Here is a 17,629-nt window from a genome sequence, read left to right on the forward strand (position 1 = left end):
CAGGGTCCCCCCAGCAAGGGCACCTACTGCAGATTATGGGGGTTTCTCGGCCTGAGCCTGCTGGGAGAATTTGGGACTGGAGAGTGTCCCTCAGGCCAGGACTGAGGCAGGCTCTGCCCCAGGGCAAACAGGGTGCCCGGCAGAGTTCCCATCCATCTCATTTCCCCAGCTCGGTTTTCCGAGGATCTACAATTACTTTGGGCTGAATTCCCCAGATTCCAGCCCGCTCCCAGCCCCACCCATCCAGATGCTCTTCCTCCATGCCAGCCTGGGGCTTTTCTGCCCATTGTGCCCGTGGGAGACCCAGGGAGGTCTTGGCCAGATTAGTGGGCGGGCCGGGCGGGCCTCGGGGATTGAGTGTCGCCCTGGCAGCCTGGCTGCAGCACGTGCTGTGGGCTCAGGCCACACGGGGACTTTCCAGCTGGCTGTGGGTGCTCGGCCACCCTGGAAAATCACTGACTTGTTTCCCTCAAGAAAAGGGCGGGTGGGCAGTAGGTAGAAGAAGGGTCCCCAGCACACTAGGGAACCAGGGCCATGGGCATCAGCTTAGGGGAGCCCCCGGCGGTCCCCCCAACTCCCACATCTTGCCCCCTCACTAAACAGGCCTGATCTGTTGTTTTGAAGCCAAGCGCTGTGCTGAAACTCACTGTTGCCTGCAGGTCTGCCTGAAACCAGCCGCCCCCCTCCTTCCAGCTCACTGCCCCTTCCATAGGTGCTTAAAGCCAGATGACTGGGGCAGCCGCTGTGGAGGGCGGTCCAGCAAGTCCTCAGAAAGCGAAGGAACCACCTGACCCAGCAACGTGTAGGTCCATGCCCCAGAGACTGAAAACAGGCTCAAACAGAAACCTTACCCGCACGTTCATGGCGGCATTACTCACAGCGGTCCAAAGGTGGAAACAGCTGAAATGCCCACCAGCCATGAATGGATACACAAAATGTGGTCTATCAACACAATGGAATATCACTCAGCCTTACAAAGGCATGAAGCACTGACCTGTGACCACGCGGATGACCCTTGAAAACACGACACTAAGTGAAAGAAGCCAGACGCCAAAGGTCACATGATGAATGATTCCATCCATAGGAAACGTCCAGAATGGGCAAATCCATGGGAACAGAAAGCAGACTGGTGGTTGCTGGGTCGGGGAGGGGAGAACGGGGAGTGACTGATGGGTACCATTTCCTTCTGGGGTGGTGGAAATATCTGCTGGAGGTTGCACAACAGCGAGTGTATTAAATGCCACAGAACTGTACACTTCAAAATGGTTCATTTTATGTTATGGGAATGTCACCTCATTAAAAAAAACACACAAGGCTGGGCGCGGTGGCTCACACCTGTAATCCCAGCACTTTGGGAGGCCGAGGCGGGCAGATGACCTGAGGTCAGGAGTTCGAGACCAGCCTGGCTAACACGGTGAAATCCTGTCTCTACTAAAAATGCAAAAATTAGCCGGGTGTGGTGGTGGGCACCTGTAGTACAGCTACTCGGGAGGCTGAGGCAAAAGGATGGCTTGAACCCGGAATGTGGAGGTTGCAGTGAGCTGAGATCACACCACTGCACTCCAGCCTGGGCGACAGAGTGAGACTTCGAAACTCTGTCTCAAAACAAACAAACAAATAAATAAATGAACAAATGACAATCCCACTGATATCACTTGAAGTAGAGTGAGCGTGACCTGTGGGTTCCTGTCTAGGGCTTCAGGTCATGAGAGTTGCTAGGAGATTAATGACAAAGTTCCCCTCAGTGGACCACTGCGAGGCTGCAGTATTGCAATAAGGCCCCTGCCGAGCCCAGCACACGGTAGGTGCTCAATTTGCTGCGGGCCTAATTTCTTCCTCTGCGTGTCTGGTCACCCCGACAGGAGAGAAAACAGCAACAGCCGCCATTCCCGGTGCAGGCTTTCTCCCTGTGGTTGTCTGAGCCTGTGGTTGGGTGGTGGGGGATGAGTGTTTTATACCCCCATTTCATGGGTGTGGAAACGGAGGCTCAGACGGGGAGTGCCTTCTCAAAGTTACACACAGGTCGGAGCTGGAGTCAGTACCGGATGGGCTTGGCTGCCGCCCTTTGCAGCAGCCTGCCTGGCCCAGGTGCCACGGAGGGGCCGTCAGGGAATTTATAAATGAGGGGAAGCCCCATTGGTCGCGGAGTTGGGATCTGCCGCTTGGAGACAGCTTAGACAGTCCCGAGTTGGCGGCTGCCACATCCGAAGCATGATGCTGTCTCATCTGAAGGGCTGTGGATCTGATTCAGTGGCCTGGAGAGCCGTGGGACTTGCGGTTGCGTGATTCTCGCATTCTGAGGCTCAGAGGCCTGGGTGTGTGTGGCTGGGGTCACGCGTGTGAGTTGGGGTGACTTGTGTGGTCTCCTGGGGTCATGCATGTGAGTTGATGGGAAACAGCCCCTCGAGGGCAGGGATCTGCTTGTGCCCTGGTGGGCGGAGCTAGTGCAGGGCTTGCGACTGAGAGGCTGAGTGGGGGGAAAGGTGTTGGGGGTGAGGAGGGGCGATGGCCGCCGCCGTCTCACGGCCTCTGTCTCCTCCCCTCTGCAGAGCACTGTCATCCGTGGTGGCCCTGGGAGCCAACATCATCTGCAACAAGATTCCTGGCCTAGCCCCGCGGCAGCGTGCCATCTGCCAGAGCCGGCCCGATGCCATCATTGTGATCGGGGAGGGGGCGCAGATGGGCATCAACGAGTGCCAGTACCAGTTCCGCTTTGGACGCTGGAACTGCTCTGCCCTCGGCGAGAAGACCGTCTTCGGGCAAGAGCTCCGAGTAGGTAAGGGCGCCTCTGGGCTCAAGGGGCCCAGCCATTGTGGCCGGGGGCAGTGGGCCAGGCCACCCACTGAAGGCCAGCCCAGGCTGCTGTTCCACACACACCTCCTGGGGTGCCGATTTCTTTGCCTTCCTGTGAGCCCTTCTGCGTGCCTGGCCTGGCCCTGGGCGGCACCGCTGCATCTGGGGCAGGGGAGGCCTCAATGGGAGCCAGGCTGTGTGCAGATGAGGGTCCTTGCTCGGGGCTGGAGGACATCGTCGTGAGGTGGCCGTGGGCCCTTGGGCCCGTAGGCTGGTGGCGCGGCGGTGCTGGCGGTGCCGTGCAGTGGTGGGGGCCCATTCTGTCGCTGCCTAGCCGCTGTGTAGAGGGAGGCACGTTGCCTCTTCTGGCAGCACCTCCATTCCTGTATCTGGAGAGCAGGGAATAGTAACACTTACTGCAGGGGGGCAGTTGGGGCACAGGAAGTGCTGTGTGAACGTCGTGGATTCCGAGAGTGGAGCTGGGTAGAGGGAGCCGAGTGAACTGTGCAGGACGCTCCAGCATGACACGTGGAGCACGGGAAATCCGATGGCTGGAGGGCAGGGCGGGTGGGTGGGTGTGGGGAGTGGTTTGATGGACACCAAGCAATCACCGAAACCTGCCAGGTGGGCTGGCAAGGTCCCTGCTGCCTGTGCACAGCCCCTGAGGCCACAACCCCTCCCTGTCCTCACAGCCTTGGGGGTAAGGCTTCATCATGCCCATTTTACAGACAAGGAGACTGAGGCCCAGAGAGGGGCCTTAAAAAGTGAATTTTGGGCTGGACCCGGTGGCTCACGCCTGTAATCCCAGCACCTTGGGAGGCCGAGGCGGGTGGATCACCTGAGGTCAAGAGATCGAGACCATCCTGGCCAACATGGTGAAACCCCATCTCTACTAAAAATACAAAAATTAGCCAGACAATCCCAGCTACTTGGGAGGCTGAAGCGGGAGACTTGCTTGAAGCTGGGAGGCAGAGGGAGGTTGCAGTGAGCCGAGATGGCACCATTGCACTCCAGTCTGGGTGAAAGAGCAAGACTCTGTCTCAGGAAAAAAAAAAAAAGGGATCTTTGGAGCCTGACCTGGGTTTGAATCCAGCTGTGTGACCTTGAACACATCACTTGGGGCTGCTCAGGGCCTCAGCTTCCCCACTGGTGACGTGAGCTCCGAGCCAGTAGGCCCTTGTGTGGGTCCCCCTGGCTCTCCCAGGTGCTCAGTAAACTGCTGTTGTGTGCGTGAGAGTGGGGCTAGTGATGTGCCCTGCCCTCCAGGCTGTGGCAGGAGGCAGAGGAAGGGGGGCTAACTCTGGCACAGTGCCAGGCTTGCAGGGCTGCCCAACCCATGGGCATAACATGTCCTTCTGATCCTGGAGCCGAGCAGAGCCGCAGCTGCCGGGACACAGGCCAGAGCTAGGTTCTGCAGGGCTTGGAACGCTGGTGTGGGGCTGGGGGTGGCGCAGGGGAAAAGCCCCTGGGGCCCCCTTTGTGGTGAGCAGCCTGTGGGTGGCGCCTGGCACAGCGAGGAGGGTGGCACCGCCCGCTCCCTGGGGCCCCACCACCCAAGTGCAGTTCCCTCCCTCCAGGTGCCAGCTGTGGCAGGCAGGGCTGCCCATCCACCCCAGTGGGGAGGGCGTCAGCACGAGTGCTCACTCATGCCAGGGCCCATCTGCCTGCCTGGCCCCTGAGCGCTGAGCTGGCGGGCTCAGAGGCAGCTGTGGGTGCCCCTGCCTCCCGGCCGAGCCCCTGGGGAGTTGTGGTGGAGCTGAGTATCGATCAGGTGTCCCTCACCGTTCCTGCTAATCCTTGCTGCCTCGCTGCGCCAGGAGAGGGGCAGACGTGGAAATCGTCCTGCTGCTCAACAGAGGGCTGGGAGCTTGGACTTTATTTGGGACCATGAGACACGGGGTGAGGGACATGTGGACCACCCTGGGCATCACTGTGGGGTCCCCGAGCTGGCCTGGGGATCAGGCTGTGTGGCCATGTGGCTGTGTGTCCTGTCCTGTTCCTTGATCCTGGAAGCGCTGCATCCCGTCTCGGTCTCTTCTAGGAAGCCCACCTAAGATGCCCCCGTTGCTTTCCTGAGCATTTCAGAAGCAAACATTTTGGCAGAGCTGTCCACACCCACCATCCTCACCTCACACTCTTGATCGCCCCCACTGCTCTTGGTCTGGGCCACTCCTGACCTTCCTGGTGTCAACTGTCCCCGCTCTTCCCTGGCTTCTGGGCCCCGGCTTGTAGCCTGGACTTCTCTGCCCAGTCCCAGCTGGGAAGTGCCAGATCCTCCAGATGCACCTTGGCCCCCTCGCCCCGCTCTGCCCTCTCAGCTGCAGGCTCACTCCTGCTCACGGCTTCCTTTCCGCGACCCATGCGAACCTCTGGCCTGACACACTCAGCACCCTGTTACTTAAATCTCCTGTCCCCAGCTTTCCCCCGGCCAGTTGTCTCAGCAGAAACCTGGTATCATTTCCCCACACGTCTCAGGGCTCTGCCTCACGGCCGCGGCACGGTCTGCTTTTCTGGCCCTCCCCTGGCAGCTGTCACTGCCTCCTGCCCACACCAGCCCTAGTTGCTGAGTTAAACAGAAGCTCTTCCTCCAAAACCTGCAGTAGCTCCTTATGGCCTCAGGATAAAGTGAACTTCTTAGCCTGGAATCTGAGTAGCTGCCTCCCATATTCACCCTGGTTCCCCACATCCCTTCTGAAAACCAGAGCTTCAGGCATAGCTGGCTCCTCTCTCCTCCCCAAGCACGCCAGGCCCTGTTCCCCTTCCAGGGCTCAGCTGCGGGGAGTCATGAGCAGGAAGAGGGGCCGATCAGGGAGGCCAGCCATGTCCGAGGCCAGCTGGGTGCCCTGGCATGGGCTGGGAGCTGGGCCATAGGTTGGCAGGCTGCCAGGATACTTGTGGGAACAGCCACTCAAGCAGTGCCAATTAATGATTGGCCCTGAGAAGGGGCTTGGCCTGCGTGGGTGGGACAGCCCCTTTCAGGCCTTGACCTTGGGCTGTGCCTAAATCTTGCCTTAAAAGGGCAAGTCAACCCCCTGTGCAAAGTTCCAATCCCTTTTCCATCACCTGGTGTGGGTGCTTGTATGCCTCTGGGGATGGGGCGCTCGCTTCTCCCCATTAGAGAGATGTTTCTTCTAATGACCCTGTGCCGGCTTTGCCCTGGGCCCCTGGGTTCCAGTTGCTCTGCTCAGAGGGTCAAGATTCACACTAGGCCCCCTCCACTGCTGTGGTCCCCCTCATGCCTGAGGCCTCCTGAGCCCACCCCAGGCCTATTCCTCATGTGTCAAGAGAGGCTTGTCCCTTGTCTCTTCTGTTGACTAGAAATGAGCTTAGGGGTGACTGTCCCCAGCTGAGCAGTCTTCTGCCGTAGTGGGGGGAGGAGGATGAAGGGGCACCGTGAGCATCAGGAGAACCTTATATCCCAGGAAAGTCTGTTGGAAACCTGGGGCCCCCCCCAGCAAGGCAGGGAGTTTCAACCAGGCACTATCATCGAATCGGGGATGTCAGCAAGGGCTTCCCGGAGGAGGTGACCCAGGCCAGACTGGAGGTGAGCGCAGGGAAGGGGGCGCCAGGTGGATGGAACAGCATCTGCTGAGTCTCTGGGGCCAGAAAGCCAAGAACACTTTTCCAGGAATGATAGGAGCTTCCAGGGCTAACAGGAGAGGCTGGAGGGTGAGGGCAGGGCTGGAGCACCAGTGAAGCTCTGGAGGGCCCAGAAGGCATAGGAGATTCTGATCAGGCGAGGACTTCCCTCTGCAGGCCGCTTCCTTCCAACCACTGCGCCGCCCCCATCCCCCCGGAGCCCAGAGTCCCCCAGGACCACGGGCCTGGGGCAGCGACTGGGTGCTCTCGGGCCCCCTAGCTCCACCCTTGAGCTGCCAGGGAACGCTGAGTGCTGCCCATCATGTGCTGGCCTCAGACATGACCAGGCATAGGGACTGCCCCTAATCCATGCTCATGTGAGCGGCCCGGGACACCAGCACAGCTGTCGCCTGCTCCTGTTTGCTTTGGGGGGGAGCTCTGCGTGGGGAGTGTCTTCCTGGGCTGCACACAGCAGGGGCTCAGCAAGGGCTGTTGGCTGCTAGACAGTCTGAGGGGCCAAGGGACCCATCTCGGGGTGTCTGAGAGGCCAGGGGTCGTGGGGTGAGAGGGTGACTCCCAGGCCAGGTGCACCTACCGCCCTGCGGGGCTTTGCAGGCCAGGCCCTGTGACCCCCAGCAGGGGTGAGTTCTCGAGGGCTGGACTCTTCACGTGTTCACTCTGGTGGCCCCAAGCCACCTCTGGCAGGCAAGTGTTTGTGATATGGTATTGGCCAACCGACACGTGCAGTAAGTGTAAGATACACATGGATTTTGAAGACTCAAACCCCAAAAGCAAATACAGTATCTCTTGAATAACTACTGATTACATATTGAGATGGTAAGATTTTGGATATATTGGCTAAATAAAATATACTATCAAAATTAAGCTCACCAGCCAGGCATGGTGGCTTACACTTGTAATTCCAGCACTTTGGGAAGCTGAGGTGGGTGGATCACTTGAAGTCAGGAGTTTGAGACCAGCCTGACTAACATGGAGAAACCCCATCTCTACTAAAAATTCAACATTAGCTGAGTGTGGTGGCACATGCCTGTACTCTCAGCTACTCAGGAGGCTGAGGCAGGAGAATCACTCGAACCCGGGTGGTGGAGCTTGCAGTGAGCCTAGATCATGCCACTGCAGTCCAGCCTGGGCAATAAGAGTGAAACTCCGTCTCAAAAAAAAAAAAATTAAGTTCACCAAAATTATTTTCACTTTTCTTAATGTGGCTACTAGAAAATTTCAGCTGACACCTGCGGCTCGCCTGAACCTTCTGTTGAGCGGTGTTGCACCCATAGGGGGACAGGAGGGGGTGGCCCCAAGTCATCTGGTCAGGGACAGACGGGACATTGGAACCTGGATCTGACCGTCACTTCCGGGACACTGCCCTCCAGCGTGGGGTGGGGCAGTCTGAGGGCGGAGGGTCACTGAGCAGCCATGTTTGGAGGACAGTCAGCATGGGGGTGGGAGGGCAGCCCCCTTCATCAGGCCTGGTTGTTCTTCAGCCTGCATTCATTGAGTGCCTGCTGTATGCCAGGCCAGGGCTTGCACCCAGGACACGATGGGTGAGCACAGGCCAATGGGGCCAGGCCGGGAGGCAATGCCTGCTGGGCCCAGTCCCGTGCTGGCCACACCTTGGTGGTCTGCAGGCCCCAGGCTGACAACCCTGGTCACTCCCCACCTCCACCCTCATCCCAGGGGCCCAGCCCAAGGCAGCTCAACAGACATTTCTGAGGCTCAGGGGCCAGGCAGCCAGGACTGTAGGGACAACTGGGGCCTTGAAAGTCAGGGTCAGAAAGACTTTCCTGGAGGCGAAGCTGCCCAAGCCCAGTCCTGGCTCGGGGTGGGATGAGGCCGGGGCTGCCCCTCCCCGGGAAGGCAGCTCACAGGCTCCTGGGAGGATGGAGCCTGAGGGGCTGTGGCAGTGGCAGGGCTGTGGCCCTTCCTGGGGGTGGCACGGAGGCCCTGTGGGCTGGACGGTGGCTGGTCCTCCAGTCCCAGTCCTTCCACATGGCCCCTCCAAGGTTACCTGGAACTCATCCAAGTTGGGAATTTTCCATCCTCCCCGGCAGGGCCCCGACAGACGGACAAGAGTGGAGTGAGGATGGGGGCTGGCTGCAGAGAGGCCACGGCCAAGGACACAGGCCCTACCTGCCCGGGTCCCACTGTGTGACCCTGGGTGCAGCCTGGTGCCCTGGGGACCTTGGTGCCCTACCTGCCTCATGAGGGGCCGAGGCGGAGGCTGGGACTCTGCCAGGATTTGGGGTCTCTCCTCAGAATGGGGACATGGAGGTCCCCACAGAGCTTCCCACGTGGGTTCCATGGGCAAAGGCTCCAGAGCCCTGGGCTACTGAGGCAGGACACAGACCCCAGGGTGGGTAGGGCCCCTCCCTCGGCCTCACAGGGGCACCGCAGCCTGGCCCTCAGCCATTACTCAACCCAACTCCTGCCTCCTTTTTGGGAGGGTCATTTCTTTCATGGCTGTAGCCGCCGCCTGGGCTGGGCCCTGTCACATGACCGCCTCAGGTCCTGTCGCCCACACAACACAGATGGGGAGACTGAGGTTCACAAGGAGACCGTGTCACTCACCCAAGGCCATGTGGCCCCCAAGGGCCAGAGAAGCCCGCAGGCCCTCAGGGAACTGCCCGCCAGGATCCAGGTGCTGAGAAGCCCTGGGGCAGCCCCGGGGAGGAAGGGGTCTCTGTGCCACCTCACACAGGCGGTTGCTGGCTTTGCCAGAGCACTCCCGAGGGCAGGCCACCCTGGGCTGGACACAGGAGGGGCCTCCTGGGCTCCCCCAGCACCTCAGGGCTGGGGAAAAGCTCCCGGAAGGCCAGGTCCTTCCCACTCGGAGCCTGCTGTCCCCACCTAGGGGGCTGCCGCTTGGCGTGTGAGGGCCTCCACTGGGTCGGAACAAAGGCCTCAGGCGCACGGGCGCTGGCGTGTTTGGACCTGGCATGACTTTTTCCAATGATCTGTTTATGACAACGGCAGAGAAGAGCTTAGTGTGGAGACGCTGACTCAGCCCGAGCCCGGGCGGGGGCCGGGTGGGGCTGGAGAGAGACAGAGGGACAGAGAGGGACCAAGGGACCCAGAGGGAGAGCGAGAAACAGAGGGGGAAGGACAGAGATGTGTGGAGAGACATAAAGCAGTACACCTGGCGCGCGCACACACACACACACACACACACAAACACATGCACACACCGCACACACATGCACACTGTACGCAGGCACACACATGCGCATACACATGCACACTGCACACACATACATGCCTGCACACATGTGCACACTGCACACACACGCACATACATGCACACATATGCAGCACCCACTCAGGCTGCACCCAGGCCAGGACCATGGGGCCCAGGGTCCAGGCCTGCTCGGAGATGGGTAATATTAATAAAAGTGGCCCAGACGCATCCAGCACTTTTATGTTCCTACCTGTCCTGAGCCCTCCACTGCCTCAACTCACCCACGTAGGACCCCACGAGGTGCGTGCTGCTATCACCTTCGTGTAAGCCGCAGAATTAGGCGCAGGGTGTGAGGCAGTCTGTCCAGCCCTCCCTGGCCAGAGCGCACCTCGGCCCCGGGTGGTCCAGGCCAGGATTGCAGCAGGGCCAGGCAGGCCAGGGCTCTGCGCTTCTGATCCTTCAACTGCACAAGCAGGGATTGGGGCCAAGCTGTGGCCTGGAGGCTTCTCTGCCCGTGCCTTGGTCTCTGCCTCCACCCCGATGACCCCAGCCTGAGCTCTGTGTGTGTCGGGGACGCAGATCCCGGACTAGCTCAGGCAGTGAGTTATTCCCCGTGACTGAGCCCTGGCTGGGGTCAAAGGGCAGGCTGGGGCGTGGACAGCCACAGGGGGCCATTGTGGGGCCCCACCTGGGCTCTGAGCTTCTCTTCCAGCTTCTGTGCCCAACAGCCACTTCGAGCCGTCTAGACCAAGACCCCCAGCCTGGACACGGGGGCCACACCAGCTGGGCCGGGTAACACCAGGAGCTGCGGATGTGGCCCGGGGGTGTCTCCTCACCTCCCTTGGTCTCAATCTCTACACCAGTAAACTGGGGAGGGGGGACAGTACACCCCCGTCCAGCTCTAGGCTGTGAAGAGCCTGGGAATCAGGTGGGGTAGGGGACAGACCGGGGCTCAGATAACCAAGGAGCTCCCCAGCCAGGCGTGTCCCAGGGACCCCTCCCCAGCCAGGCCTCAGGGACCCCACCCCACCCTGCATCCCTACCCTACCTCAGCCCCAGCAGTCCTCCTCCCCTGACCTATTCTTCAGGGAAGTCTATCTCACAAAAGCTCCCCTGCTAAAGGGGTTTTAAAGAACCCACGACACCAGGCCTCATCCCATGGTAATGGGGAAGCCGAGGCTCGAGGAGTGAGGGCCTTGGCCAGGGTCACGGAGCGCAAGCCCCAGTTCCATGGGGGGTTGGCCCCGGGAGGTGGGGGCTGGGCAACGCTGGGGCATCTTCTCGGTGCCAGGCTTGAGTTCCCACCTGCCCGTCGCCTCTCTCCTGCCATCCCTGGGCACCTTAAACCACCTGTGGCCGAGGCAAACTCCTTCCACTTGATCCTGTCCAGCTTCCTGGTAACAGTGCCCCACCAGCTGCCCTCACTGCATTGGGGTCCTCACTGCAAAAGAGTCTGCACTCTTTTTTTTAATTTTTATTTTTTTGAGACAAAGGCTGGACTGTCGCCCAGGCTGGAGTGCAGTGACGCGATCTCAGCTGACTGCAACCTTCACCTCCTGGGTTCAAGTGATTCTGCTGGCTCAGCTTCCCGAGTAGCTGGGATTACAGGCCCCTGCCACCACACCAGACTAATTTTTGTATTTTTAGTACAGACGGGGTTTCACCATGTTGGCCAGGCTGCTCTCAAACCCCTGATCTCAGGTGATCTGCCCGCCTTGGCCTCCCAAGGTGCCGGGATTACAGGCGTGAGCCACTGCACCTGGCCCTTCTGCACTTTTTTCTCCCTAAACCCCCTCACCCAATCCACTTGCTAATCCCGGTAGCTCTACCCTGAGACTCTGAGACCTGGCCACTTTTCACCTCCTCTACCTGGCGGGTCATCAGCATTTCTTACCCAAACCCTTGCACAGGCCTCCCAGTGGGTGGGGTGGAGGGTCCCTTTCAATGTAAGTCAAAGTGACACCTTCCAGGGGCTTCCATCTTTCCAGAACAAAGTCCAAAGTCTTCTCCGAGGGCAACATGGTACAGCCCCCAAGGACCATCCCCCACTTCATCATCACTGATCTCTGCTGGGACAAGCCACTCATGCTCAGCTCATTCTCACCTCGGGGTCTTAGCATTGCTGTTCCCTCTGCCTGGAGCACTGTTCCCTGCACCTCTGTGTTCCTCACCTCTACCATCCTTCGGGACCCACCTTCAGCATCCCTTCCTGAGAGGAGCCCTCATTGGCCACCCTGCACCCCAGTCCCTCCAGCCACCCTGCCCTGCCGGCTCCTCTGTGGCTCTGACCCCTGGCCTCTGGCGGCACTGTCTGTGAGCCGCTCCCAGCCTGTCTGCTCCCCGGGTTCGGTGTATTGGTCCTGCCCTGCTGTGTGCTAAGCCTTGCACTTGACCTTGGGCAACGACTTGATGGATGGGAGGCTGAGAGCCTCACCCATGGGATTCTGGGAGGTCCGGCCGGGAGGGAGGCTGTACTTGGTGCCGGGGACACCCAGGTGGCAATAACGTGAGTGTTACAGGCAGTGTTGCGCGTGTGTAGAGTGTCAGAGGCTGGCACAGGCAGGCGTGGCACCCAGGTCAGTGAGGCACAAGGCAGACTTCGCAGCTTTCCCTGTCCCGGTGGGTGTGGAGTGGGCTGAGCACAAACTCTGGGGTCCCGGTCAGATCCTGGCTTGGTGTCTCACCTGCTGTGTCACCTTGGGCCAGTCACCTGCCTCTCCTGAGCCCAGTGTCCTAATTGTGAGGTGGGGGGTCTTAGTTCATAGCCTTGGGGCCTCAGGGAGGGTTTAAATTGAGTAGGACATGGGTATGAAACCCTCTGAAAGCCATCCATTGCCCCTATGTGTGCAGCACAGCTTCACTGAGATCTAATTCACATACTTTACAATTCATCCATTTAATGTGTACAAGCCCACGGTTTTTAGTATATCCAGAGTTGTGTAGCTGTCACTGCAGTTGATTTTAGAACATTTTCATCACCCCAGAAAGAAACCCTGTGGCTTAATCAGTCCCGGTCCTCTCTCCCCTGGCAACACTAAGGTGCTGTCTGTCTCTCCAACTCCTGTTCCTCTGGGCATTTCTTTTTTTTTTTTTTTTTTTTTGAGGTGGAGTCTCGCTCTGTCGCCCAGGCTGGGGTGCAGTGGCACGATCTCGGCTCACTGCAAGCTTCCGCCTCCCGGGTTCACGCCATTCTCTTGCCTCAGCCTCCCGAGTAGCTGGGACTACAGGTGCCCGCCACTGCACCCAGCTAATTTTTTGTATTTTTAGTAGAGACGGGGTTTCACCGTGGTCTCGATCTCCTGACCTCGTGATCCGCCCACCTCGGCCTCCTAAAGTTCTGGGATTACAGGCGTGAGCCACCGTGCCCGGCCTGGGCATTTCGTAGAAATGGAATCACACTATATGTGGCCTTTGGTGTCTAGCTTCTTTCACTTGGCATGGTGTTTTGGGGTTTTTTGAGGTGGGGGTTGAGATGGGGTCTCACTTTGTTGCCCAGGCTGGAGTGCAGTAGTGTGAACATGGCTCACTGCAACCTTGACCTCCTGGCCCAAGTGACCGTCCTGCTTCAGCCTCTTGAGGAGCTGGGACCACAGGCATGTGCACCACCATACCTGGCTATTTGTGTGTGTGTGTTTTGGTAGAGACAGGGTTTTGCCATGTTACCCAGGCTGGTCTCAAACTCCTGGGCTTAAGGCATCCGCCCGTCTCGGCTTCCCAAAGTGTTGGGACTACAGGCGTGAGCCACTGTGCCCAGCCGACCAGCCGATGTGTTCGAGTTTTATCCATACTGGAGCATATATCAATACTTCCTTCCTTTTTAAGGCTGAGTAATATTCTGCCGTATGGATAGAACACATTTTCCTTATCCTTTCGTCCATTGATGGACATCTGGGTTGTTTCTACCTTGGGCTGTTACAAATAAGGATACTATGAATACTTCTGCACAATATATAAGTGGGTGCCTGTTTCATTTCTCTGAAGTGTATGCATAGGAGTGGTGGTGCTGGGTCACATGGTGACTCTACATTTAAGTTTTTGAGGAGCTGCCCAACTTTGCCACAGTGGCTGCAGCATCTCACACTGCCACGAGCATCTCACACTGCCACGAGCATCTCACACTGCCACCAGCATACAGGGGTCCCCATTTCTCCACATCCTCACCAACACTTGGTATTGTCGGTCTTTTTTGCCTTTTATTCCTAGTGCGTGTGAAGTGGCATCTCATTGTGGGTTGGATTTGCATTTCCTTGACAGCTAATGATGCTGAGAATCTTTTGTCTGCTTATTGAATGTTTTTATACCTTCTTTGGACAAATGTCTGTTCAGGTCCTTGACCTACTATTTTTTAGCTTTTATTTTTTGATTGAAAATTAATACGTAATATTACACATGTTTATGGGGTCCATGTGATATGTTGATACATGTATACAGTGTGTAACAATCAAGTCAGGGTATTTAAGATTTCCTTCCTTTAGAATATTTATCATTTCTGTGTGTTGAGAATATTTCCAGTTCTCTCTTCTGGCTGTTCTGAAATACACAACATGTTGTTGTTAACTGTAGTCACCCCACCGTGCTGTCAGACACTACACCTCACTCCTTCCACCTGTGTGTATTTGTACCTCTTTTTTTTTTTTTTCCAAGACAGATTCTTGCTTTGTTGCCCAGGCTGGAGTGCAGTGGTGAGATCTCGGCTCACTGCAACCTCCCCTCTCCCAGGTTCAAGCGATTCTCCTGCCTCAGCCTCCCGAGTAGCTGGTATTACAGGCGCACACCACCACACCTGCCTAATTTTTGTATTTTTAGTAGAGACGGGATTTCACCGTGTTGGTCAGGCTGGTCTTGAACTCCTGACCTCAGGCGATCTACCCGCCTCGGCCTCCCAAAGTGCTGAGATTACAGGCGTGGGCCACCGCACCCAGCCATCTTTATACCTCTTAACCCACCTTTCTTCATCCTCCAACACCCTCCCCAGCCGCTGGCGTCTGTCATTCCACTCTCTACCTCAATAACATCAACTTTTTTAGCTCCTCCATGTGAGTGAGAACATGTGACATTTGTCTCTCTGTGCCTGGCTTCTTTTACTTCACATGATGACCTGCGTGCCACTGCAGGGATGACAGGGTTTCATTCTTTTTCATGGCTGAGTAATATTCCGTTGTGTATCTATGCCACCTTTTCTTTATCCATTCATCCGTTAGTCTTTGTCCTTTCTAATTGAGTTGTTAACCATTTTATTATTGAGTTGTAGAAAATGTCATTTTTTTTTTTTAGACGGAGTCTTGCTCTGTTGCCCAGGCTGGAGTGCAATGGCGCAGTCTCAGCTCACTGCAACCTCCACCTCCTAGGTTCAAGCGATTCTCCTGCCTCAACCTCCCATGTAGCTGGGATTACAGGTGCCCGCCACCATGCCTGGCTAATTTTGTATTTTTAGTAGAGCTGGGGTTTCACCATGTTGGCCAGGCTGGTCTCGAACTCCTGACCTCAGGTGATCTGCCCGCTTCAGCCTCCCAAAGTGCTGCTGGGATTATAGGCATGAACCTGGGCTGTGCCCGGACAAAAATGTCATTTTTTAAAAAGAGGAGCAAGTACAGGAGGATAATTGAACCATGTGGGCCAGAAGCACAGACCCATGAGCACAGGTTCACATGGCCACTGGTGGGCACTGCCTCCAAGGGTCAGCCCAGGTGTATGCCCAGGGACACGTGCAGACACGCACACCTGCTGTCCAGGGATGCCCAAATGTGTGTCTGCCCACAAAGATCCCCAATGTGTAGTGTGTCACACCTGCAGGCATGAAGCTCAGGTCAGCCTGCCCCCAGGACTGTGTGTGCCCTTCTGGCCAGATTGGAGCAATTCTCTCATTTTGCAGGTAGGGAGTAAGGGACACAGAAAGGCCCCTTCACCAGTCTGAGGTCACTCAGCTGGCCAATTTCAGGGTCTGGACTTGAAGGCAGGGTGTCAGACTCTGAGCCTCCCCCTTGCTTCCAGAAGGCTCCGGGAGCATGTGTGGCCCCCAGACCTTTGCCCTCACCTCAGTCACTTGAGAACCTCATGTTCTGGATCCCCCATTTCCTGAGCTGCTGTGTGACCTCGGGGAGCATGCTGCCCATCGCTGGGCCTCAGGCTCCTTGCTGGGGATGGAGGAGCTGCACTGGATGGTCCCCGAGGGCCTTCCCAGCACTGAGGCTGCAGACTCCTGGCTCTCCTCCTAGGAGGGCACCAAGTGCCTCTCCCACCTCCTCCTCCATGCAGTTAATCAGGTCATTAGGAGCCCAACCATGGCTTTCTAACAAAAGTGTGCTGGCCCCTATGGACGCTAGGAAGTAGCAGGGAGCTTGAGTGGATAGCGAGGAGTGGCAGCTGTGGCTGGGAGGGTGGACTCAGCCCCTAGCTCTGCCCTGAGGAGAAGAGGGGGAAGCCTCATCCTGCCCAAGCCCTGGCTTTGTGCAGGAGACACGTCTGCTCTTTCTAGAAGCTGCTCACAGAGATCTGCCAGGATCCCCACCATCCTCCTCATGGTCAGAGTGAGATGACTGTGGATGAGGGCCCAGCTCTGCCCCAGCACACCCCCCTTTCCCTGGACATCAGGGTCTGGCTGGCACTGCAGGGGCAGGGCAGGGGGCTGCGTCTCCTCCCTCTGAGCCTGTCCTGGGCCCAGCCAGGGGGTCCAGTGAGGGCTTGAGTTCAAATAACTTACAGAAAAGAGAGCAGAGCTGGATGACCCTTGTATGGCCAGGCAATTTCTGACCCAGCAGCCTCCATTTGCCCACGTGTCTCTGAGGACTCTGCTGCTCTGATACTCTGGATTTGAGCGGACAGCTGGGCAGGGCCGATGGGGCTGGCCTTGGGGAGGAGGCTGTTTCCAGCCCAGTCTGCATGGAGCATGGAGAGATGCCTGGGTCTGTCCTGGAGTCCTTTCCTGCATCTCGTCCACCTACAGCCGGCCCTGGACTGTCCACCATCTTGGTGATGTGGGTACCACGCCCATTGGTCCTGTTTGCTCTCAGAGCTGGCAGCTAGGGCTGTGCAGCAAGGTGAGGATTTTGAGTTCCATGTGTTAAATGGGAACACAGGCTCAGAGTGGGTTGGTAACTTGCCGAGGCACCAGAGATAGACTGCACTGGAAACAGTGAATCCTGCAGCAGGGCCGGAACCTTCAGGACCATTACTCAGAAACCCACCCAGTGCTTTTGAGGGCTGTGGGGTGAGGGGTGGCCAGAATATAGCCTGTTCTGGCATTTTCTAGGGATACTGCTGGATGCTGCTGCTGGCTGTAGAGTCTGGGGGTGCAGATCTGTGCTTGGATAGGCTGTGGGTCTTCAGAGAGGCCCTAGGCCTCCCAAGACCCAAGTGTACCAGCAGGACAGCTGCCGGCCCCAAACAGAGTATCCATGCTGCCCTCATCCAGCTTCCCCATCACCACACACATCTAGGGCAGCTGCTGAGCTCAGATGGCTGTGGTCACCGCCATGGACCTATTGCATATCCCTTCCTGCTTTGAAGACTCAGTTTTCCCATCTGTGAAATGGGTCTGATCAGAATGGGGCTGTCTTGGAGATAAGGTGGTGTGGGGGACGTGCCCAGCCCAGACCTTCTCATGCATGGGATTTGGGAAACAGTGATGGGTGGGAGGTACACAAAAGAATCAGATGTGGATCCTGCCCACCACTCCTGCAGCCAGAGGGACACCCAGTGAGAGCCCAGGGGAGGGCGTGCCCACCACAGTGGGCATTCGGGGAGGAGGGAGCCTCCCTCCCTACATCCAGAGCCTGAGTAGTGCATGGATATGTGGTAGGGTGGGCAGGTATTCCAGGAAGGGAGGGGGCTGCTGTCCCCCAGGGCAGGTGGCAGGAAGCCACTAGGTCCTTTATTCAGGAGTAGTTACTGTGCACCAGAGGTGGCTGCCCCACCTGCAGGCAGTGGTGGGCGAGGACCGGTGGGGTCAGGCCTCCAGGGCCTTCGGGGCCAGGCCAAGGCACTGGAAGTCGTCCCAGAGGCCTTGGGGGCTACTGACAGCTGCTGAGCAAGGCGCATGGGTCTAGGCTGTCTGCACCCGCTGCA

General features: G+C 57.7%; 1 protein-coding gene across 3 annotated transcripts in view; it reads left to right on the top strand.

Moving 5' to 3' along the window:
* Positions 1 to 17,629, top strand: part of WNT7B (Wnt family member 7B) — a 55,957-nt gene that overhangs the window by 24,057 nt on the left and 14,271 nt on the right. For 2 of the 3 annotated variants that reach the window (XM_030815374.1, XM_030815373.1), the window contains exon 2: positions 2,550 to 2,776. In XM_030815374.1, the coding sequence (XP_030671234.1) occupies positions 2,550 to 2,776 (227 nt within the window). The remainder of the gene's footprint in view (positions 1 to 2,549; positions 2,777 to 17,629) is intronic. The other variant, XM_030815372.1, reaches the window with a different exon arrangement.

Source organism: Nomascus leucogenys, chromosome 7b (assembly GCF_006542625.1).
Source record: "Nomascus leucogenys isolate Asia chromosome 7b, Asia_NLE_v1, whole genome shotgun sequence".
NCBI classification, from domain to species: domain Eukaryota; kingdom Metazoa; phylum Chordata; class Mammalia; order Primates; family Hylobatidae; genus Nomascus; species Nomascus leucogenys.